General features: G+C 44.8%; 2 protein-coding genes across 3 annotated transcripts in view; one reads left to right on the top strand and one right to left on the bottom strand.

The window, feature by feature from the left end:
• LOC137342034 (serine/arginine-rich splicing factor 1B-like) overlaps nucleotides 1-4,816 on the top strand; it is a 29,050-nt gene extending 24,234 nt beyond the window's left edge. For both annotated transcript variants that reach the window (XM_068005641.1, XM_068005642.1), the window contains exon 5: nucleotides 4,551-4,816. In XM_068005641.1, coding sequence (XP_067861742.1) covers nucleotides 4,551-4,700 — 150 coding nt within the window. In that variant the 3' untranslated portion in view covers nucleotides 4,701-4,816. The remainder of the gene's footprint in view (nucleotides 1-4,550) is intronic.
• Nucleotides 4,817-5,629: 813 nt separating this feature from the next.
• Nucleotides 5,630-15,553, bottom strand: gatc (glutamyl-tRNA amidotransferase subunit C). The gene is made up of 4 exons (XM_068005643.1): nucleotides 15,342-15,553; nucleotides 13,665-13,825; nucleotides 8,366-8,469; nucleotides 5,630-5,870 (listed from the first exon to the last, which is right to left on the bottom strand). The coding sequence occupies exons 1-4, from the start codon at nucleotides 15,483-15,485 to the stop codon at nucleotides 5,797-5,799; spliced, it is 483 nt and encodes a 160-aa protein (XP_067861744.1). The 5' UTR covers nucleotides 15,486-15,553; the 3' UTR covers nucleotides 5,630-5,796.
• Nucleotides 15,554-24,426: the final 8,873 nt, after the last annotated feature.

Raw genomic sequence — 24,426 nt, 5'->3', positions numbered from 1 at the left:
CTGGAAATTGGAGATGCTTCACCTTGGAGCTTCAATATTTTTCGTAGTAGCCAGATTCCATATTCATCGGCAGCATTTGCTGCCAGGGTCATTCAGAACTAGTCACTGCACAATTTTCGCTCCCCCATTTGTCACCACCTCTCTCCTAATCATGCTGGGGCACTCCTAGCTCGTCCAATTGGCTTTTTTGTGTGTGAGCCAGGGCCAGGATCCTGAGTGTTTATTTGACGGAGTCGAGCCCAATCCTGTCCTCACCAAACATCCACACGCAGCAGGAATCACTGCATAATGATTAGGAGTAGAAACCATGGCTGGTTTTCTCCTCCATAGCTCCAGGGCTGAGGGGATGCACAGTCTAATTGTAACTCTACTGCCACTCTTGGCAGCTCAACATTCTTGGTTACAGGGTTTTCAGACGAGATAGAGAGGGGGGTTAAAAAAAAGGGGGTCGCAATATTGGTTCAAGAAACAGTTAGAGGAGGGATGATATGTTAGAAGGATCATCAAATGAGACCATATGGGTGGAATTGAAAAACAAAAAAGGGCAATCACACTGCTGGGATTGTACTATAGACCCCCAAACTGTCAGAGGGAGATAGACGAGCAAGTATGTAGGCAAATTTCTGAGAAGTGCAAAAACAATAGGGCAGTGATAGGGGATTGCAACTACCCTAATATTAACTGGGATAGAATCAATGTAAAAGGTATAGAGGGTAGAATTCTTAAATTGCATTCAGGAGAACTTTTTTAACCAGTACGTAGCAAACCCAACAAGTGAGGGGCAGTTCTGGACTTAGTTTTAGGGAATGAAGTGGGAGAGCATTTTTGTGGTAGTGATCATGTCAGTTAGATTTAGGATAGTTATGGAAAAGGAGTAAAAGTTCTCAAATGGGGAAAGGCCAATTTTACAAAGCTGAGATGTGATTTAGCAAAAGTGGACTGGAAACAGCTACTTGAAGGTCAGAGCAGTGGGAGGCATTCAAGAAGGAGATAGTGAGGGTTCAGAGCAAATATGTTCCCACAAAGAAAAAGCGTGGGACTCCCAAATCTAGAGCCCCTGGATGTCAAGGAGCATACAGGGTAGAATAAGGCAAAAAAGGGAAGCTTATGTCAGATCCGAGAGCTCAATACTGCATAAAGTCTAGAGGAGTAAAGAAAGTGCAGAAGTGAAATTAAAAATGAAATTAGGAAAGCAAAGAGAGGGCATGAAAAAATACTGGCAAGTAAAATCAAGGAAAATTATGTTTTATAAAACATCAAAGAACAAGGGGATAACTAAGGAAAGAGTAGGGCCTATTTGAGACCAAAAAGGTAACCTGTGTATGGAGGCGGAAGACGTAGGTACAGTTCCTAATGAATACTTTGCATCTGTCTTCATGAAAGAGGGAGACGATGCAGACATTGTAGTTAAGGAGGAGGAGGAGTGTGAAACATTGGATGGGATAAACATAGTGAGAGAGGAAATATTAAGGGGTTTAACATCTTTGAAAGTAGATAAAACGCCAGGCCCAGATGAAATGTATCTCAGGCTGTTAAGAGAAGTAAGGGGGGAAATAGCAGAGACTCTGACCATCATTGTCCAAGCCTCTCTAGCTACAGGCATGGTACTGGAGGACTGCTAACGTTGTACCGTTGTTTAAGAAGGGAGAAAGGGATAGACCAAGTAATTACAGGCCAGTCAGCCTAACCTCGGTAGTGGGCAAATTATTGGAAAAAATTCTGAGGGTCAGTATTAATCGTCATTTAGAAAGGCATGGATTTGTTACGGGAAGGTCGTGCCTGATTAACTTGATTGAATTTTTTGAGGAGGTAACAAGGAGGGTCGATGAGGGTGGCTCATTTGATGTAGTCTACATGGATTTTAGCAAGGCTTTTGACAAGGTCCCACATGGCAGACTGGTCAGAAAAGTAAACGCCCGTGGGATCCAAGGGAAAGTGGCAAGTTGGATCCAAAATTGGCTCAGTGGCAGGAAGCAAAGGGTAATGGTTGACAGATGTTTTTGTGACTGGAAGGCTGTTTCCAGTGGGGATCTGGAGGGCTTAGTACTAGGTCCATTGCTTTTTGTGGTATATATCAATATGTAGGGAGCATGATTAAGAAGTTTGCAGATGGTACAAAAATTAGCCGTGTGGTTGATGGGAAGGAAGCTGTAGTCTACAGGAAGCTATCAATGGGGTGGGCAGAAAAGTGGCAAATGGAATTCAATCCGGAGAAGTATGAGGTAATACATTTGGGAAGAGCAAACAAGGCAAGGGAATACACATAAATGGTAGGATACTGAGTGTAGAGGAAGAGAGGGACCTTGGAGTGCATGTCCACAGATCCCTGAAGGTAGCAAGACAGGTAGATAAGGTGGTTAAGACGGCATATGAGATACTTTCCTTTATTAACTGAGGCATAGAATGTAAGAGCAGGTAGGTTATGCTAGAACTGTTAGGCCACAGCTTGAGTACTGAGTACAGTTCTGGTCACCACTTTACAGGGAAAGATGTGATTGCACTAGAGAAGGTACAGAGGAGATTTACGAGGATGTTGCCAGGACTGGAGAATTTTAGCTATGAGGAAAGATTGGATAGGCTAGGGTTGTTTTCTTTGGAACACAGGAGTCTGAGGGGTGATTTAATTGAGGTGTATAAAATTATGAGGGGCCGCGATGGAGTGGATAGGAAGGACCTATTTCCCTTAGCAGAGAGGTCAATAACCAGCGAGCATGGATTTAAAGTGATTGGTAGAAGGATTAGAGGGAAGTTGAGGAGAAATTTTTTCACCGAGGGTGATGGGGATCCGGAACTTATTGTCTGAAAGGGTGGTAGAGGCAGAAACCCTCATCACCTTTAAAGGGTACTTGGATGTGCACTTGTGGTGCCTTAACCTACCAGGCTACGGGCCAAGAGCTTTAAAGTGGGATTAGGCTGGTAAGCTCTTTTTCGGCCGGCACAGACACGATGGGCTGAATGGCCTCCTGTGCTGTAAATTTCTATGATTCTATGAAACCTAGATAAGTACATGAGGGAGAAAGGAATAGAATGTTACGCTGATAGGGGTAGATGAAATAGGATGGGAGTATTATGGTGTGGAGCATAAACACTGGCACAAACCAGTTGGGCCGAATGGCCTGTTTCTATACTGTAAATTCTATGTATTCAACATCATGCCTCAGTCCCAACCTCAGAAGAGCACCCCCTGCTGCACCAGCGTGACATTTTTCCCACTTCACACACCAACAATCCCGTGGCCTCAGAGTGAGATTTTGGATTAGTGCTAAATTGGGTGCAGTTTTGCGCTGTAGGCTGCACCAATAGGAACTGGATTGTGATGCCCAAGCTCATTTCCTACAACACTTATAGTCCACAGACAGAAGACTATTATCCCATATATCTGCGCTGGATTTCAATCCAGGTTCCAGAGATAAAAGGACAGTGTCTAAACCACTGCCACCCAGTTCCCCCAGAGTTCCTTTCTAATAGGAAAAGAGGAACGCCACTTAGCAAGTACATAGCATTCTTGCTTCTGAGTAAAAATATGGAGGTCCAAGCCCCACTCCAGGCCTCGAGCCCATAATCTAACACTTCGGTCAGTACTGAAGGGGTGCTGCACGGTTAAAGGTGCCATCTTTTGGATGAGACTTTAAACCAGTACCCTTTCTACCTTTTCAGGTCAGATTTAAAGATCCCTGTTGAAGAAAAGCAGTGAGTCCTAGTGTCATAGCTGATATTCATCCCTCAGCCAACACCAAAACCAAATTAATTGCACATTCATCTCATTGGTGTTTGAGGGATCTTGCTAAGTGCCCACCCCTATGGCAGTCAGGTGCTGGGGTTTCTGGCAACAAGGGGCACACAGGTGCCCAAGATGCACACATGGTGAGTAGTGTGGGCACCTACTGGCCCATGCAGATGAGGAACCCACCCTTGGACCCCGCAAACTCCAGCAGGGTGAGCACAAAGGGCTTCGGCAGGTACGATCTCATTGTAACCACTGGTATTGCAGCCTGCATGTTTTTAGAACCATTGTGTATTTAAAGTAACTACAAGTTATTCTAACTTTGAAAGACTTGTGTTGATTTGATAAATGTGCTATGTAACTGAGTCTCACAGAGCCAAGATAGCAGATCCTGACCTTGGCCAAGGCAGCAGATTGTAACAGTGGGCCTCAACATGTGTGGCTTAGGGAGGGAAAGATCAGCCAGGGTTACTATCCTAGCTGGACAGTGCAGATTGTGAACTTTGGGTGAAGATGGGTTTAGGCTGGAATGTGATGCCTCAGATTGTTGAATAGACTCAACATTCACTGGCGTGACATGACGTGAATGCCAACCTGGTGTGTCTGGAGCCCATGGAACCGTACCCAGCAGAAGTCAACTCCTTCAGTATGAGAGGGGAGAAAAAGTTTGTTTTCTTTTAAATAAAATAAACCTACGTGAAGCAGCAGGTTCCTGCTGCCTGTTGTACTATTGGTTATCGCTAAGACACGAGCTGCTTAATGCTGTATTGAAACCCTTTCCCACAGGTTCTGTTCATAGTACTGACGACAACCATTTCTTTTCCAGGGGGAAACTGCTTATATTCGAGTTCGTGCAGACAAGCCCAGAAGTTCTAGTTACGGCAGGTCAAGATCACGGTCCCTTTCTAGAGGTCGTTATTCTCCCTATCAAAGCAGAAGCTCCCCTCGGTATTCACCGAAACCCCAATATAGATGAGGACTTGGTAGTCAGATTTCTTTTTAACCCACATTCCATCATTGGCAGTTAGTTTTTTCTTCAATTCTATATTTCATGAGATGCTTTGAATTAAATAAACATGTTTTTTTTCTTTTTTTATTGACTATTTGTTATCTTGTTCCATGGATCTTTCCTGGCTTTAACTAATTTAGCGTACTTCATTTTTTTAAAATAAAAAGGCAGCCAGGGACGTGCTGTGTGTTCATTTGTGGAGAGAGATATTTTGTACTGTGCATGAACTTGTCACTATCCCCCTCTTAAACACACACCAATCAAGTAAGTCTTGGAGTTGTTCTAATACTTGCTATTGATAATTTGAAATATTTAACAAGACCTTATGAAAGAAATGAACCATGAAGAAAATGTTAAATTGGGTATTAACCTGGGATTTTTCTTAAAACTGAAAAAATGCTATTTGAGATAATGGCAGTGTCCGCCTTGGCTCAGTAATATTATTCTGACCCCATTCCAGAGACTTGAACACATAATCTAGGCTGACACTTCAGTGCAGTACTGAGGGGGTGCTGCAGTGTCCAATGAGACTTTAAACCATGTCTGTTCCTCATCTGGACATAAAAGATCCAATATCACTATTTGAAGAGCAAGGGAGTTCTTCCGATGTCCCGGCCGTCTGCTCTTTGAATAATGCCTTAGAATCTTTTATGTCCACCTGAGAGGGCAGACTGAGGTCTGTTTAATGTCTCCTCTGTACTGCACTGAAGAAGTGTCAGCCTAGATTATGTGCTCAAATCTCTGGAGTTGGGCTTGAAACCATGACCTTCTGCCTCAGGGAAGAGTGCTACCCACTGAGCCAAGGCTGACACATTTTCTGGTTTTATTTCAGTCCTCAGCTCAGCCTTCAACGTTTTCTGACCTGTGACAGATTTAATAACCAACATTTCCACAAGTTGATGGAAAAACATAATCTGCATTTCAAATGTAACTGCATTGCCCTTTGACATGAAAAGCGGTTCAGTTGACAAATGTTACTGCACTCGGGTCTTTGCTGGAGCAGGTGCAGGTTCTGTGATTTCCACCAAAAAATATCCATTTTTAAAGTCCTTTTGCTGTGATCCTACATCAGATCATGGTCACCAGTTAGAATGCTGGAGAAGACTGTCTCTTCTTTCTTTGGCAGTGGAATATTGCCTGAAAATAAAACACCGATCATTTACATTATATGCACAATAGAATCCTAGTAAGGCACTGCAAATTGCAAATGATTGTTTGGGGAAATGATTTTTGTTGCTCAGAAATTGGCACTTTCACTGCCTCTAGGCTGGTCTGTACAGATTGTGGTAATTGGGACAGCAGAATCACATTGCACACGGTGGCCGGCGTGGTCTGCACTCGGCCCATGATTTTCCTGTCCTGAATGGGAAGAAATCGCAGGGATACAAATGGAAAGTGTAGAAATTGGTGTGAGTTCATGCCAAGTATAACACAACCCTTTTACCAGGGATAGAATAATTGTTAAACGGGTAGCAAAATCATGTTTTACTGAATGCTCTGAAACCATTTCATGGTACCTCCCACACACCCTATGTCATCTCCTGAAGTAACTGACTCGCACTGCGTGCAGTTCCATAAGGATCATCAGCCTCGTCATATATCAACTAAGTGGACATTCTTTACAGGATCTGAGACAGTGTGTGGGGGCAGGTTGTTCCACCGTGAGCTGAGTCTGATCCGGTCTTCATCTGAAATGTGCACTTGACACCAGATGGGTCACTAAACAATGATCAGGAACACTGGCTATTAATAACCCTCCACAGCCTGGAGAAACAAACTATTGCACCCTCAGCTTTATGGACATCCTGGTTTGTACGGCACAGAATCATAACAGACGAGCCTGCTCCTTGCATATACATTTCCTGCGAACCTACAAAAGAATTTAGACAACTCCAGTCTTGCTGCTAAGGCACCACGATTGTCGTATTTTATCCACAAGTACAGCGATCAAATAACACTGCAGTATGAGAATCCAATTCATTTTGCAGATGAATAAATTCATGCTAAACAGTGACGTTAGCTCCCAATCTCAACAATTTAAAATTAGCTGTGCCAATGGAAATGGATGGCTGGTTCTGAACTGTGCCTTGCATAAAGCAAATCTGCTCATCAGCCTGGCTGTTGTTGAGGTTGCCTTGTGACCCCAACATACTCCAAAAGAATTTTATAAAGCCGAATGACAGTAAGTACATTCAGAATGGCTCCCCAATGGTTCAGCGAGAGTAACTCAGCCATACAGACCAGAACGTCTCAGGTTTGATTCTCATTCCATGCTGAGTTAACAGGAAGAGACCCACAATTGGCCTCGGCACTCCTGGGTTAGAGAAAGGAAAAATCATCTAGGATTCCTGCTCCTTATCACTATCCAAGTGCACTTGGGTGAGGACAGGATCAGGCTTGGCTGGGAAGTCAATGCAGTCAAACAATCTGGCAGTGCTCACCATGGAACCGAGTCCAAAAGTAGAAAAAAAATCAATACCAGAGCCCTCTTGCACTGAGAACAGGCATGATTTCCCAACACAGCGTCCAAAAGCCACACACTAATTTTCTTTTGAGATGTTTATTAAATGTAGCTTCAGTTTAACATGATAAAGCACAGCAATCTCAAAGTAATGATAGCAGGAGCGGGGAAGCCATATTGGAAATCTCAGTGCAAAAAGCTCAAAACACCACAGTTAAAGGAATGCTCCAGGCAATGCTGATAAATGCTTGGAGCCAACCCATTCTGTGTGATGGAGACTGAAATCACAAGGGGTTATATCAGCTTTCAGCCTTCATTACTCACTGCAATGATAGTATTGGGGAAAGCAATGCAACTGGACCCTTCAGTTGTTCGCAGCAATCCATGCATCAAGTCAGCTCATTCCAATCAATCATTATTAGTACTTTTGTTTCCAATTGGATGTCTAGTATAGTCTAAGTGGCATAGGCACGAACATCTTCCCCTCCCCTGATTTCTGAAACACTCAAAGATGATATGAGTTAATGGTGTTTAATATGGACTCCCTGCTCTTCTGACATTAATGTTGTGTGCAATCTTCATTGGAATAAAACTGAACATTAAGAATATGCTGCTGTCCCAGCCAGCACCCCAATTATACTTTTTGGCATGACAAAGATCTAAGGAGGCTCTGCCTTTACCTCAGCCCACCTCCAGACTTCATTACTCCAATCCTCTCCTTGCTCCACCATCCATAAATTCCAGCTCATTCAAAACTCTGCTGCTTGTATTCTATCCTGTATCAAGTCCTGCTTGCCTATCACCTCTGTCCTCACTAACCTACATTGGCTCCCAGTTCTTCTGACTTCAGCATTGAGCTTGGTGCTTCAATAAAATCCAGTCTAATTTTAAGAATATACTACTCTTCTGGTTGGCAGTGTAGTGTTTTTTTTGATATGCTCATTAACATGAGGAATATTAGTGGTGAGAGATGCAACATTTCCCATTTCAGGCACCCAGTGCCAACATCCCAGATTGTTAGGTCAACAACGATGTCTAGCAAGTTGAAAACCCATCCCAACGCCTTCAGGAGAGGAATGGCGAAAATTGTAGAGAACAAAATTCAATTCAAACCACGTGATGAAGGCAAAAATCACTAAATATTTCCAGTGGTCAACTTAGCTGGATTTACCTGGAGGTGCCACAATGTATTCTTCCACAACGTTTCTTGCATTGCGCAGGATCAAATCTGCACAGTAACCATCTGTGACCTCGTCTGCACGCAAGTACAAAGGCCTGAGAGAGAAAACAACACGGTTTTGGGAACTTCATTTAAGGTCCTATTTCAATAGCTGTGGTCCATAAACCTCACAACAACATGCATTAATATAGCACCTTTAACGTAGTAAAACTTCACTAGATGCTTCACACGAGCGATTTTCAAACAAAATTTGACACCGAGCCACATAATGAGATATTAGGACAGAAAGCTTTGGTCAAAGAGGTAGGTTTTAAGGAGCGTCTTAAAGGAGGATAGAGGGGTAGAGAGGTTTAGCGAGGTGATTCCAGAGCTTAGGGCCGAGGCAGCTGAAGGCACCACCACCAATGGTGGAGCGATGGAAATCGGGGATGCGCATGAGGCAAGAATTGGAGGAGCGCAGAGATCTCAGCAGGTTGTAGGGCTGGAGGAGGTTACAGAGATCGGGAGAGGCGAGGCGAGGCCATGGACAGATTTGAAAACAAGGAGTCGTTGCCAGATCGGCAGCCAATATAGGTCAGCGAGCACAGGGGTGATGGGTGAACGGGACTTAGCGCGAGTTAGGATACGGGTAGCAGAGATTTGGACGAGCTCAAGTTTATGGAGGGTGGAAGATGGGAGCCGGTCAAGACAGCATTGGAATAGTCACGTCTAGAGGTAACAAAGGCATGGATGAGGGTTTCAGCAGCAGATGAGCTAAGGCAGAGGCGGAGATGGGCAATGTTAGAGGTGGATGTAGGCGGTCTTGGTGATGGAGCAGAAAAGTGGTTGGAAGCTCATCTCGGGGTCAAATAGGAGACCAAGACTGCGAACTGTCTGGTTCAGCCTCAGACAGTGGCCAGGGAGAGGGATGGAGTCGGTGGCTAGGGAACGGAGTTTGTGGCGGGGACCGAAGACAGTAGTTTCGGTCTTGATATTTAATTGGAGGAAATTTCTGCTCATCTAATACTGGATGTTGGACAAGTAATGTGACAAATCAGAGATGGTGGAGGGGTCGAGGGAGATAATGGTGAGGCAGAGCTGGCTATCGTCAGCGTATATGTGGAACCTGACATGTTTTCGGATGATGTCGCCGAGGGGCTAGGAGGGGGCCAAGGATAGATCACAGACCAGCGACAGACAACTCAGTACTAGATCAAGGAAATTACATTTTATACACCAGATGCCCCGTTGTGCCCAAGCTCTGCCTCCCTCCTGGGCATTATGGCTCTACTACTGCAGAGGTTGTGCACACCAATATTACATGCATCCGATTAAACATTGAACAACCTGTAGGGAGCTGACTAATCTCAAAGTGAAGCAATAAGTTTAAACATTCATTTACCTGAGGCTGGCAGATTCTATGGATTGACCTGCTGGTTTAGGGACAGTAAATTACAAATAATCTGCCTTGATGGAACAAAGAAAAGCCTTTCGGATTAACAACTTGCATTTATAGTCCTGATACAGTTTGGGTGCACTCTAATTAATTTTTCTCATGCTCAGCACAAAGGACCACCCCCACGGGCAAGGCCCTTCTTCCTATGAACCCTAACATGACCTTATATGCAAAACAATGAGAGGTATTGTGCCTAGGGCAAACAATAGACCCCCTTTTGCTACTAAACTCACTAAATAATCCGAGACAACTTGTACTCTTCTGGTCTTTCTAACTAATGGTCAATTAATACTCTGACTGACTATTTCTGAGGCTCTAGACTTATAAATTAGGATCATTAAGTAAAGTTAAACATTAACTAATGCAGCAGATTTCACTAGATTTACAATAGTTCACAATTTCCCAGTGTCTTTCAAAACAATAAGAGTCAAGTGAATATTTTTGCAGTTCTCCACAGAGCTTTAAACTTGCATCCTAATGAAATACAAGCTCATGGGATCTCCTGTTTGCCCCCACCGAAGCAGCAGTATAGAGTGCACACACACTCTCCCCCTCAAGGGACCCATCCCATTTACCCAAGGCCAGAGAGCTTAGGTGCACGTTGGCAGAACCAAAGCTCAAGGACCCTAAATGTGGAGATTAACCAGCAGAAACCATGCAGCTTACCAGAGATGCTACTGCTTCCTGCTACTTGTCCAGCCAGGAACACCCTACCCCATTGGGGCAATGGCTTGTAGGGACACCTGGAACCAAGTAAGAATCCTGGTCCCCAGTAACAAGTCGACCCTTTTGTTAGTGAGGTAGGCTGGCTGTTAACCAACAGTGCCCTGGAGTACTGCAGACCTGCCGGGTTCAGATATCTGATTACTGAGTCTGACGCCAGGCTGACTTGGTTCCGGGATTCATCGCTGGCCTGTCATCTTGGAACCATCTCGAACCCAAAGAAAGCCTATTCATCCCCGCCACCTTAAAAAGAGAACAGTCACCAGTCGATTGACACCTGGCAAGCATGGGTTCGTGGCCTCGGTAAGCTAACAGTGGATACCAGGGTTCCTCACAAGCAACATGGTGAGCAACACAATTCACCATAAAATGGGAATACGATACCACCATCTCCCTGACCACAGCAAGGGCGCACACCATACGCCATCTAATGATGATTCCTCTAGTTGGCGGTGCAGAGCTTCAATGTTAGTTACTTGCCCGGTAAGCATCAAACCCTGGATATACGAGCACACGTTCTTATACCTAACTTCCAGATGACACCTTGGAGCACCTGTAGCTCCAAGCTTCAGGGTTTTATCACCATCTATACAACTGTCATTTGCTTTTAGCACAATGAAAGGACCTATAAAGGGCAGCTTACATTTTGTGCTAGCCACTTCAATGTTCTGGATGTCCAGTTTCAATACCGTGCACTAGTTTTACTCGACCAACTGCTTTTTTTATTCGTTCATGGGATGTGGGCATCGCTGGCGAGGCCGGCATTTATTGCCCATCCCTAATTGCCCTTGAGAAGGTGGTGGTGAGCCGCCGCCTTGAACCGCTGCAGTCCGTGTGGTGAAGGTTCTCCCACAGTGCTGTTAGGAAGGGAGTTCCAGGATTTTGACCCAGCGACGATGAAGGAACATCGATATATTTCCAAGTCGGGATGGTGTGTGACTTGGTGGGGAACGTGCAGGTGGTGTTGTTCCCATGTACCTGCTGCTCTTGTCCTTCTAGGTGGTAGAGGTCGCGGGTTTGGGAGGTGCTGTTGAAGAAGCCGTGGCGAGTTGCTGCAGTGCATCCTGTAGATGGTACACACTGCAGCCACTGTTCGCCGGTGGTGAAGGGAGTGAATGTTTAGGGTGGTGGATAGGGTGCCAATCAAGCGGGCTGCTTTGTCCTGAATGGTGTCGAGCTTCTTGAGTGTTGTTGGAGTGGTCCTGGCGGAACCCAATCTGAGCATTGGTGAGCACGTTATTGGTGAGTAAGTGCCGCTTGATAGCACTGTTGACAACACCTTCCATCACTTTGCTGATGATTGAGACTGATGGGGCGGTAATTCATATCCGAATGTGATGGTCTTAGCAAAGAGGATTGATCCTCTGGGTACTCAAGTGAAAGGCTGGTGTGGGTTGTAGTTCTCCCTTCCTGCAGTCACTCCAGTTTATGCCACAAATTGAGCTCAGTCGGGTCGTGGACTGGAGGAAGTCCCATCATTCAACGCCTAAGAGCTTCAAATCACGAAGGAGAATGGTTTGAACACTTCTGAAACGCCACAGGCTTAAGCTCCAATGGGATTTATTGATCCTTGAATTAGAGAAAGACCAAAGTGCCCAGTGCTCCTTCTCTGCAGTCCTGGGGGGCTGTGCCCAGGCTGAAGGTGGCATCCATCAGGATCTGGGGGAGGGGCGTTGGATTAAAAAAAAAATCTAAATGCTGGGTTCAGAACTTGACACAAGGAGCATGGATCTACAATAAGGATACTGGCCTCTTTGAATCTCAAACTCACTGTGAGCTGACTTTCACATCGGGACCCACAGGTGAGCAGCAGCCCATCTTCACTTGACACACTTATGATTATACTGTTGTCAGGGGCCCTACTGGCAGCAGAGATGCCTGGCCCAAAATGACACACCACTCCCTCCCTCCCTCCCCCAATCAATGTCTCCATGACCCAAGCATTTTTTTATCTAAATTGGTAAGATTTCCATTGTTCCCATTCTTCACTCCACCTCAACCCATGTCTCTTGTGTAGAGAGCAAACAGTTGCCATACTCACATTGCCTCGTGTTACTTCAGCAGGGGAGAAGAGTTAGCACCCAGCCTGGACTACTCTGTCCGACTGCGCCCAGCCCCCACTGTGAAGTGAGGGATTTTCAGAGGTCATTTTTATTTTTTTTAAAAATTCTAATCCCATTATAGTTAGCCTGGTCCTTCCTATCTAATTCACATTACATTGTTCCCTGACTGAGAAAGCAAGTGAAACATATAATCCAAGGGCTCTGCAACCCAACTCTGGGGTTACCTGTTGGTGTTTTCCACTGGGAGTGCCAGCTGAGCTACGGAATTCACCGGGAAGCAGATTCCAGACAAGACACTGCTGCACAGGGACTGTAAAGTGTCCTGCCAGCAAGCTGCCCACATTAGTGAAATCTTTGATCAAACCACAAAGAATTTTGAGGAGCTATCAGCTTCAAACAGGAAAAAACACAAGGCCAACAAAGGCCCATTGAATCTCTTCCTTCTGGTACCTCAACTCTTCCATCACTGTGTCCGGCTGTATCTTGGCTCAGTGGTCGTCCCATTCGAGACTTGAGCACAAAATCTAGGCTGATGCTTCAGTGCAGTACTGAGGGAGTGCTACACTGTCAGAGGTGCTGTCTTTTGGGTGAGATGTTAAACCGAGGCCCCGTCTGCTCTCTTAGGTGGACGTAAAAGATCCCATGGCAACATTCAAAGAGCAGAGGAGTTCTGGCCAACATTTATCCCTCAACCAACATCACCAAATTATCTGGTCATTAGTTTCTTCCACCGATAACAACAATTTGCATTTATATAGCGCCTTTAATGTAGTAAAGTGTCCAAGACGCTTCACAGGAGCGTAAATTTGACACTGAGCCAAGGAAGGAGACATTAGGACAGGTGACCAAAAGCTTGGTCAAAGCAGTAGGTTTTAAGAAGCATCTTAAAAAGGAGGCGAAGGGGTTTAGTGAGCGAATTCCATAGCTGCAATACTTTTCATTTATTAGTGCAAAATGTAATTTGTCTGTATAATTGCATAACCAATATAGTTCCTCTGTCTCTTTATTTTAGCAACCAATTTACAGTCATACAATCAATTAATAAGACAGAACAGTGTCACACTGTTACCTGTTCTCCAGCACCGAATCCATGGGCTCCACTCCCTCAGTGTCAACAACATGCAGCTGGTTGGCAAACCGTATGGCATTTGTCAGACTTTCCACAGCCTCCTGGTTCCGAAAATCTACAAGTGCCAGCCGTTCCAGATGGTCAATCATCTCCATGGATACCTGTTTTTTTTGGCATGTAAACGTAAGGTGCTTATTAATATATAACATAAATGTTCGACCTTAGTTCCCTGTTGGCTCAGCGGGTAAAAACTTCACTAACTGTGTGACTGAGCCAGGTTTGATCCCTGGCTTGTGTTGAGTTGAGAAGGCAGTAGGAGCACAGTGTCCCTGGACTACACAAAGGAATAATCGACCTTCCTGGTCTCAATGTGCTTAATCACTGATCCATCGCAGGAGACCAGTATTGTATTCAGCTACTTTCTTTTTCTTGTTCCCCGTCCCTCACCTGAAGGCATTGATTCCCCAACTAGTTCAAACATCAGCAGACACTTTCCATCCCCTCACCGCAAGTGGCCTTCATGTGTTCGTGTTAGTAGGCTGACTGTGGAAGCTCAGCCCAAATCTGCCCAGACCTCCCAGCAGGGGTCGCTGGAGAGCGATTGGGAATTGGGCGGAGAGGGGAAAGAGCGAAGGGACCCCCAGACATTGGGCGGAGGGGGGGGGGAAGAGAAGAGACCCCCAGACATTGGGCGGAGGGGGGAAGAGAAGAGACCCCCAGACATTGGGGGGGGGGGGGAGGAGAGAAGTGACCCCCAGACATTGTGGGGGGGGAGGAGAGAAGTGACCCCCAGACATTGGGGGGGGGGGGGGGGAGAGAAGTGACCCCCAGACATTGGGGGGGGGGGGGGGGAGAGAAGTGACCCCCAGACATTGGGGGGGGGGGGGGGGGAGAGAAGTGACCCCCAGACATTGGGGGGGGGGGGGGGAGAGAAGTGACCCCCAGACATTGGGGGGGGGGGGGAGGAGGAGAGAAGTGACCCACAGACATTGGGAGGGGGAGGAGAGAAGTGACCCCCAGACATTGGGGGGGGGGGGAGGAGGAGAGAAGTGACCCACAGACATTGGGGGGGGGGGGAGGAGAGAAGTGACCCCCAGACATTGGGGGGGGGGGGAGGAGGAGAGAAGTGACCCACAGACATTGGGGGGGGGGGGGAGGAGGAGAGAAGTGACCCACAGACATTGGGGGGGGGGGGAGGAGGAGAGAAGTGACCCACAGACATTGGGGGGGGGGGGGGGGAGGAGGAGAGAAGTGACCCACAGACATTGGGGGGGGGGGGGGGAGGAGGAGAGAAGTGACCCACAGACATTGGCGGGGGGAGGGGGAGGAGAGAAGTGACCCCCAGATATTGTGGGGGGGGGAGAAGTGACCCCCAGATATTGGGGGGGGGGGAGAAGTGACCCCCAGACATTGTGGGGGGGGGAGGAGAGAAGTGACCCCCAGACATTGTGGGGGGGGGAGGAGAGAAGTGACCCCCAGACATTGTGGGGGGGGAGGAGAGAAGTGACCCCCAGACATTGGGGGGAGGGAGACGGACCCCAGACACCTGGTTAACGCCGGCGGGAGCAGTGACACTGACCGGGAGCGCGATGAACGAGTGCCCGGAGTTCCGGCCTGAACAGGCGGACTCTTCCCGTCCCAGGCCGGTGTTCGCCTGACAGGCCCCGCGGCCCCTACCTTACTCCCATTCTGTCCAGGCACCGACTCCTGAATCCCATCGCAGCCGGGCGGCGCCACCCCACCAGCAGCCCGGGAATTCACCACCCGGTCAGGCCTCAGCCGCCGAGAGAGCGGCACCAACCGTGCAGCGAGGCCCCACATTCCGAGGGACGGCGAGAGCACAGCCCGGAGTCCAGGCCACGCCCAAAGGGGGTGGAAACAGCGCTGAGCCCGGGGCCCGCTCTCCCCGCCCAGCCCCAGGCAAGGAGGAGCTCGGGGATTGTGTCCGATGATTGAAACCTGCAGGTTTCTATCAATAACCCACAGACCTGAATCAATAACCCCACAGATCCTAATCAATAACCCACAGACCTGAATCAATAACCCCACAGATCCTAATCAATAACCCACAGACCTGAATCAATAACCCCACAGATCCTAATCAATAGCCCATAGACCTGAATCAATAACCCCACAGATCCTAATCAATAATCCCGCAGATCCTAATCAATAACCCATAGACTTGAATCAATAACCCATAGACCTGAATCAATAACCCCACAGATCCGAATCAATAACCCCAAGACCTGAATCGATAACCCCACAGATCCGAATCAATAACCCCACAGATCCTAATTAATAATCCGTAGACCTGAATCAATAACCCACAGATCCTAATCAATAACCCATAGACCTGAATCAATAACCCCGCAGACCTGAATAAATAACCCCACAGACCTGAATAAATAACCCCACAGATCCTAATCAATAACCCAGCAGATCCTAATCAATAGCCCAGCAGATCCTAATCAATAACCCATAGACCTGAATCAATAACCCCGCAGATCCTAATCAATAACCCCGCAGATCCTAATCAATAACCCCGCAGATCCTAATCAATAGCCCATAGACCTGAATCAATAACCCCACAGATCCTAATCAATAACCCCACAGATCCTAATCAATAACCCATAGACCTGAATCAATAACCCCACAGATCCTAATCAATAATCCCGCAGATCCTAATCAATAATCCCGCAGATCCTAATCAATAACCCCACAGATCCGAATCAATAACCCCAAGACCTGAATCGATAACCCCACAGATCCAAATCAATAACCCATAGACCTGAATCAATAACCCCACAGATCCGAATCAATAACCACACAGATCCTAATTAATAATCCGTAGACCTGAATCAATAACCCACAGATCCTAATCAATAACCCATAGACCTGAATCAATAACCCCACAGACCTGAATAAATAACCCCACAGATCCTAATCAATAACCCAGCAGATCCTAATCAATAACCCAGCAGATCCGAATCAATAACCCATCAGATCCTAATCAATAACCCATAGACCTGAATAAATAACCCCACAGACCTGAATAAATAACCCCACAGACCTGAATAAATAATCCCACAGATCCTAATCAATAACCCAGCAGATCCTAATCAATAGCCCAGCAGATCCTAATCAATAACCCATAGACCTGAATCAATAACCCCGCAGATCCTAATCAATAACCCCGCAGATCCTAATCAATAACCCCGCAGATCCTAATCAATAGCCCATAGACCTGAATCAATAACCCCACAGATCCTAATCAATAACCCCACAGATCCTAATCAATAACCCATAGACCTGAATCAATAACCCCACAGATCCTAATCAATAATCCCGCAGATCCTAATCAATAATCCCGCAGATCCTAATCAATAACCCCACAGATCCGAATCAATAACCACAAGACCTGAATCGATAACCCCACAGATCCTAATCAATAACCCATAGACCTGAATAAATAACCCCACAGACCTGAATAAATAACCCCACAGACCTGAATAAATAATCCCACAGATCCTAATCAATAACCCAGCAGATCCTAATCAATAACCCAGCAGATCCTAATCAATAACCCATAGACCTGAATCAATAACCCCACAGATCCGAATCAATAACCCCGCAAATCCGAATCAATAACCCCGCAAATCCTAATCAATAACCCCGCAAATCCTAATCAATAACCCAGCAGATCCTAATCAATAACCCATAGACCTGAATCAATAACCCCACAGATCCGAATCAATAACCCCGCAAATCCGAATCAATAACCCCGCAAATCCTAATCAATAACCCCGCAAATCCTAATCAATAACCCCGCAGATCCTAATCAATAACCCCGCAGATCCTAATCAATAACCCATGGACCTGAATCAATATCCCCACAGATCCTAACAATAACCCAACAGATCCTAATCAATAGCCCATAGACCTGAATCAATAACCCCACAGATCCTAATCAATAACCCATAGACCTGAATCAATAACCCCACAGATCCTAATCAATAATCCCGCAGATCCTAATCAATAACCCCACAGATCCTAATCAATAACCCATAGACCCAAATCAATAACCCCGCAGATCCTAAATCAATAACCCCACAGATCCAAATCAATAACCCCACAGATCCTAATCAATAACTCCGCAGATCCTAATCAATAACCCATAGACCTGAATAAATAACCCCACAGATCCTAATCAATAACCCAGCAGATCCTAATCAATAACCCAGCAGATCCTGATCAATAACCCACAGACCTGAATCAATAACCCCACAGATCCTAATCAATAACCCCGCACATCCTAATCAATAACCCATGGACCTGAATCAATATCCCCACAGATCCTAACAATAACCCAACAGATCCTAATCAATAGCCCATAGACCTGAATCAATAACCCCACAGATCCTAATCAATAACCCATAGACCTGAATCAATAACCCCACAGATCCTAATCAATAATCCCGCAGATCCTAATCAATAACCCCACAGATCCTAATCAATAACCCATAGACCCAAATCAATAACCCCGCAGATCCTAAATCAATAACCCCACAGATCCAAATCAATAACCCCACAGATCCTAATCAATAACTCCGCAGATCCTAATCAATAACCCATAGACCTGAATAAATAACCCCACAGATCCTAATCAATAACCCAGCAGATCCTAATCAATAACCCAGCAGATCCTGATCAAAAGCCCACAGACCTGAATCAATAACCCCACAGATCCTAATCAATAACCCCACAGATCCTAATCAATAACCCAGCAGATCCTAATCAATAACCCAGCAGATCCTAATCAATAACCCATAGACCTGAATAAATAACCCCACAGACCTGAATAAATAACCCCACAGACTTGAATAAATAATCCCACAGATCCTAATCAATAACCCAGCAGATCCTAATCAATAACCCAGCAGATCCTAATCAATAACCCATAGACCTGAATCAATAACCCCACAGATCCGAATCAATAACCACGCAAATCCGAATCAATAACCCCGCAAATCCTAATCAATAACCCCGCAAATCCTAATCAATAACCCCGCAGATCCTAATCAATAACCCCGCACATCCTAATCAATAACCCATGGACCTGAATCAATAACCCCACAGATCCTAATCAATAACCCAACAGATCCTAATCAATAGCCCATAGACCTGAATCAATAACCCCACAGATCCTAATCAATAACCCATAGACCTGAATCAATAACCCCACAGATCCTAATCAATAATCCCGCAGATCCTAATCAATAACCCCACAGATCCTAATCAATAACCCATAGACCCAAATCAATAACCCCGCAGATCCTAAATCAATAACCCCACAGATCCTAATCAATAACCCAGCAGATCCTAATCAATAACCCAGCAGATCCTGATCAATAACCCACAGACCTGAATCAATAACCCCACAGATCCTAATCAATAACCCCACAGATCCTAATCAATAGCCCATAGACCTGAATCAATAACCCCACAGATCCTAATCAATAATCCCGCAGATCCTAATCAATAACCCCACAGATCCTAATCAATAACCCCACAGATCCTAATCAATAACCCATAGACCTGAATCAATAACCCCACAGATCCAAATCAATAACCCCACAGATCCTAATCAATAACCCCACAGATCCTAATCAATAACCCCAAAGATCCTAATCAATAACCCATAGACCTGAATCAATAACCCCACAGACCTGAATCAATAACCCCACAGATCCTAATGAATAACCCCACAGATCCTAATGAATAACCCCACAGATCCTAATGAATAACCCCACAGATCCTAATGAATAACCCCACAGATCCTAATGAATAACCCATAGACCTGAACCAATAACCCATAGACCTGAATCAATAACCCCACAGATCCTAATCAATAACCCGTAGACCTGAATCAATAACCCCACAGATCCGAATCAATAACCCCACAAGTCCTAATCAATAACCCGTTGACCTGAATCAATAACCCGTAGACCTGAATCAATAAACCCACAGGTCCGAATCAATAACCCGTAGACCTGATTCAATAACCCCACAGGTCCTAATCAATAACCCGTAGACCTGAATCAATAACCCCACAGATCCTAATCAATAACCCGTTGATCTGAATCAATAACCCATAGACCTGAATCAATAAACCCACAGGTCCTAATCAATAACCCGTAGACCAGAATCAATAACCCCACAGGTCCTAATCAATAACCCGTAGACCTGAATCAATAACCCCACAGGTCCTTATCAATAACCCGTAGACCTGAATCAATAACCAAGCAGATCCTAATCAATAACCCATAGACCTGAATCAATAACCCCACAGATCCGAATTAATAACCCAGCAGATCCTAATCAATAACCCATAGACCTGAATCAATAATCCCACAGATCCTAATCAATAACCCAGCAGATCCTAATCAATAACCCATAGACCTGAATCAATAACCCCGCAGATCATAATCAATAACCAAGCAGATCCTAATCAATAACCCATAGACCTGAATCAATAACCCCACAGATCCTAATCAATAATCCCGCAGATCCTAATCAATAACCCCGCAGATCCTAAATCAATAACCCCGCAGATCCAAATCAATAACCCCACAGATCCTAATCAATAACTCCGCAGATCCTAATCAATAACCCATAGACCTGAATCAATAACCCCACAGATCCTAATCAATAATCCCGCAGATCCTAATCAATAACCCCACAGATCCGAATCAATAACCCCAAGACCTGAATCGATAACCCCACAGATCCGAATCAATAACCCCACAGATCCTAATTAATAATCCGTAGACCTGAATCAATAACCCACAGATCCTAATCAATAACCCATAGACCTGAATCAATAACCCCACAGACCTGAATAAATAACCCCACAGACCTGAATAAAACCCCCCACAGATCCTAATCAATAACCCAGCAGATCCTAATCAATAACCCAGCAGATCCTAATCAATAACCCATAGACCTGAATAAATAACCCCACAGACCTGAATAAATAACCCCACAGACCTGAATAAATAATCCCACAGATCCTAATCAATAACCCAGCAGATCCTAATCAATAATCCATAGACCTGAATCAATAACCCCGCAGATCCTAATCAATAACCCCGCAGATCCTAATCAATAACCCCGCAGATCCTAATCAATAACCCCGCAGATCCTAATCAATAACCCATGGACCTGAATCAATAACCCAGCAGATCCTAATCAATAACCCAGCAGATCCTAATCAATAACCCAGCAGATCCTAAATCAATAACCCCACAGATCCTAATCAATAACTCCGCAGATCCTAATCAATAACTCCGCAGATCCTAATCAATAACCCATAGACCTGAATAAATAACCCCACAGATCCTAATCAATAACCCAGCAGATCCTAATCAATAACCCCACAGATCCTAATCAATAACCCCACAGATCCTAATCAATAACCCAGCAGATCCTAATCAATAACCCAGCAGATCCTAATCAATATCCCCACAGATCCTAATGAATAATCCACAGACCTGAATCAATAACCCCACAGATCCTAATCAATAACCCCACAGATCCTAATCAATAACCCATAGACCTGAATCAATAACCCCACAGACCTGAATCAATAACCCCACAGATCCTAATGAATAACCCATAGACCTGAACCAATAACCCGTAGACCTGAATCAATAACCCCACAGGTCCTAATCAATAACCCGTAGACCTGAATCAATAACCCCACAGATCCTAATCAATAACCCGTTGACCTGAATCGATAACCCATAGACCTGAATCAATAACCCGTAGACCTGAATCAATAACCCCACAGGTCCTAATCAATAACCCGTAGACCTGAATCAATAACCCCACAGGTCCTTATCAATAACCCGTAGACCTGAATCAATAACCAACTAGATCCTAATCAATAACCCATAGACCTGAATCAATAACCCCACAGATCCGAATTAATAACCCAGCAGATCCTAATCAATAACCCATAGACCTGAATCAATAATCCCACAGATCCTAATCAATAACCCCACAGATCCTAATCAATAACCCATAGACCTGAATCAATAACCCCGCAGATCCTAATCAATAACCAAGCAGATCCTAATCAATAACCCATAGACCTGAATCAATAACCCCACAGATCCGAATCAATAACCCCGCAGATCCTAATCAATAACCCGTAGGCCTGAATCAATAACCCCACAGATCCTAATCAATAACCCCACAGATCCTAATCAATAACCCCACAGATCCTAATCAATAACCCATAGACCTGAATCAATAACCCCACAGATCCTAATCAATAACCCGTAGACCTGAACCAATAACCCATAGACCTGAATCAATAACCCATAGACCTGAATCAATAACCCGTAGACATGAATCAATAAACCCACAGGTCCTAATCAATAACCCCACAGATCCTAATCAATAACCCATAGACCTGAATTAATAACCCCACAGATCCTAATCAATAACCCGTAGACATGAATCAATAAACCCGCACGTCCTAATCAATAACCCGTAGACCTGAATCAACAACCCCACAGGTCCTAATCAATAACCTGTAGACCTGAATCAATAACCCGTAGACCTGAATCAATAACCCGTAGACCTGAATCAATAACCCCACAGGTCCTAATCAATAACCCCACAGATCCGAATCAATAACCCCACAGATCCGAATCAATAACCCATAGACCTGAATCAATAACCCCACAGATCCTAATCAATAACCCGTGGACCTGAACCAATAACCCCACAGATCCTAATCAATAACCCCACAGATCCAAATCAATAACCCCACAGATCCTAATCAATAACCCATAGACCTGAATCAATAACCCCACAGATCGTAATCAATAACCCGTGGACCTGAATCAATAACCCCACAGATCCTAATCAATAACCCGTGGACCTGAACCAATAACCCCACAGATCCTAATCAATAACCCGTAGACCTGAATCAATAACCCCACAGGTCCTAATCAATAACTCCATAGATCCAGATCATTAACCATCTTTAAGCAATAATCATCTACAGATCCTAGTCATTAACTCTCCAGAAATCCCAAAAGCCTTACTCAGATACTGCTGAAAAATACTTGAGGCCCAACAAAAGAGGTCTATGCAGCATCCATCAAATAATCCTCTACTGAAGACTGTCACTATATGTTTCAAGATTTCATTGTGATTTCTAATCCTAATTACTGGTCTTTAGTATTTTTTAAAGAGTTATTGGATGCTATTTAGTAACCCTATAGTTAACTTCACAATCAAATAATAGAGTTCCCACAAAATCAACTCTCAGAAAAAGTTGATATTGATAGAGATTCTACTCAGTAATCGTGCCAAGATGTTCTATAATGTGTGTGTAACAGTTTGGGTCTTTTCTAAATATCTTTCTCATGTTCACAGCTTGATTGCAGTTTCCAAACTAGCTGAGTTTTTTATAAACCAACACCCGCGTCTTTATTCTTTGCCAATTATGGACCACGCTCGCCCAGGTCCAACAATTAACCTGAATCACTTACTGGAGAATACATGACACAAGAGCTGTAAATGCAGCAAATACATGAGAACATCAACCAATAGCCAGGACATCAGGAGAGTTCCTTTGCTCCTCTATCGAATAGTATTTTTTCTTTATTAATTTCTGTGGGTGTCATTTATTGCCTATCCCAAGTTGCCCTCGTACTACTGAGTGTCTTGCTAGCAAGCCAGGTCACTTCAAAGGGCAGTTAAGAGTCAGCCACATTGGTGTGGGACTGGACTCACTTTTGGCCAGACCAGGAAAGGTACTTCCTTCCCTAAAGGACATTCGTGAACCAGTTGGATTTCCAGATTTCCGTAAATTGCATTCAATTCAAATTCTCAAACTGCCGTGGTGGATTTGAACTCATGTTCTCTGGATAATTAGTTCAGTAACATAACCACTGCACCACTGTACCCATGGTGCCGTGGGATCTTTTACAACTACCTGAGGGGGTAAACAGGACCTTGGTTTAACATCTCATCTGAAAGATGACACCTCAGACTGTGCAGCAATCCCTCAGTATTGTACTGAAGAATCAGCAGCATACTTTATGCATTACAGCTACAGGAACAGTCTGTGGCAGATTTATTTATATTATTACTTTTAATGTCCTGAAGTCACATTTATGCACATTTCCCATCTCAATTACTGTATTTATTACCCATACTATTCAATTGTATAAATAGAATAATGACCTATTGTCTCCTAAACACTCCCTATAATTACATTAGACCATGAAAAGAAACCATGATGCAGGGTGTGTGCGTGTTTACCCTGCCACTCTTCAATTATCCAGACGGATTTTTAATCAAAGTTAATTTAAGCGCACTTATTATGCGAAGTGTGATGACAATGGGGGGCGAGGAGGTGGTAAAAGGGATTGACTGGATAGCGATTAGGAGGAGGAACACTGTCTGATCTTCCTCTCTAGTCCAGAAACCAGCAGCAGCACCCCCGCTGGCCCGCTGAACCCAGGACCTTCCTGCTTTGGATGGTGCATTACCAACCACATACACATTTCTCTTACTGAGCCACAGGGGTGTCAGAAGACCCAATCTTTGTCTCAAACCTCATGCAAGTTATTTTGCATAATTTATATTCCACTGCTACATGCTCACACTTTTTAACTACATCAGACAGGTTCTGTTCATCTAATTTTTACAGCTTACAGCCAAAATCTCAGTGCTGGTCCTA

The sequence above is a fragment of the Heptranchias perlo genome, chromosome 25 (genome assembly GCF_035084215.1).
Source record: "Heptranchias perlo isolate sHepPer1 chromosome 25, sHepPer1.hap1, whole genome shotgun sequence".
Classification (NCBI taxonomy): domain Eukaryota; kingdom Metazoa; phylum Chordata; class Chondrichthyes; order Hexanchiformes; family Hexanchidae; genus Heptranchias; species Heptranchias perlo.
The sequence above is the reverse complement of the archived record's forward strand: the minus strand, read 5'-3'. Positions and strand labels throughout refer to the sequence as shown.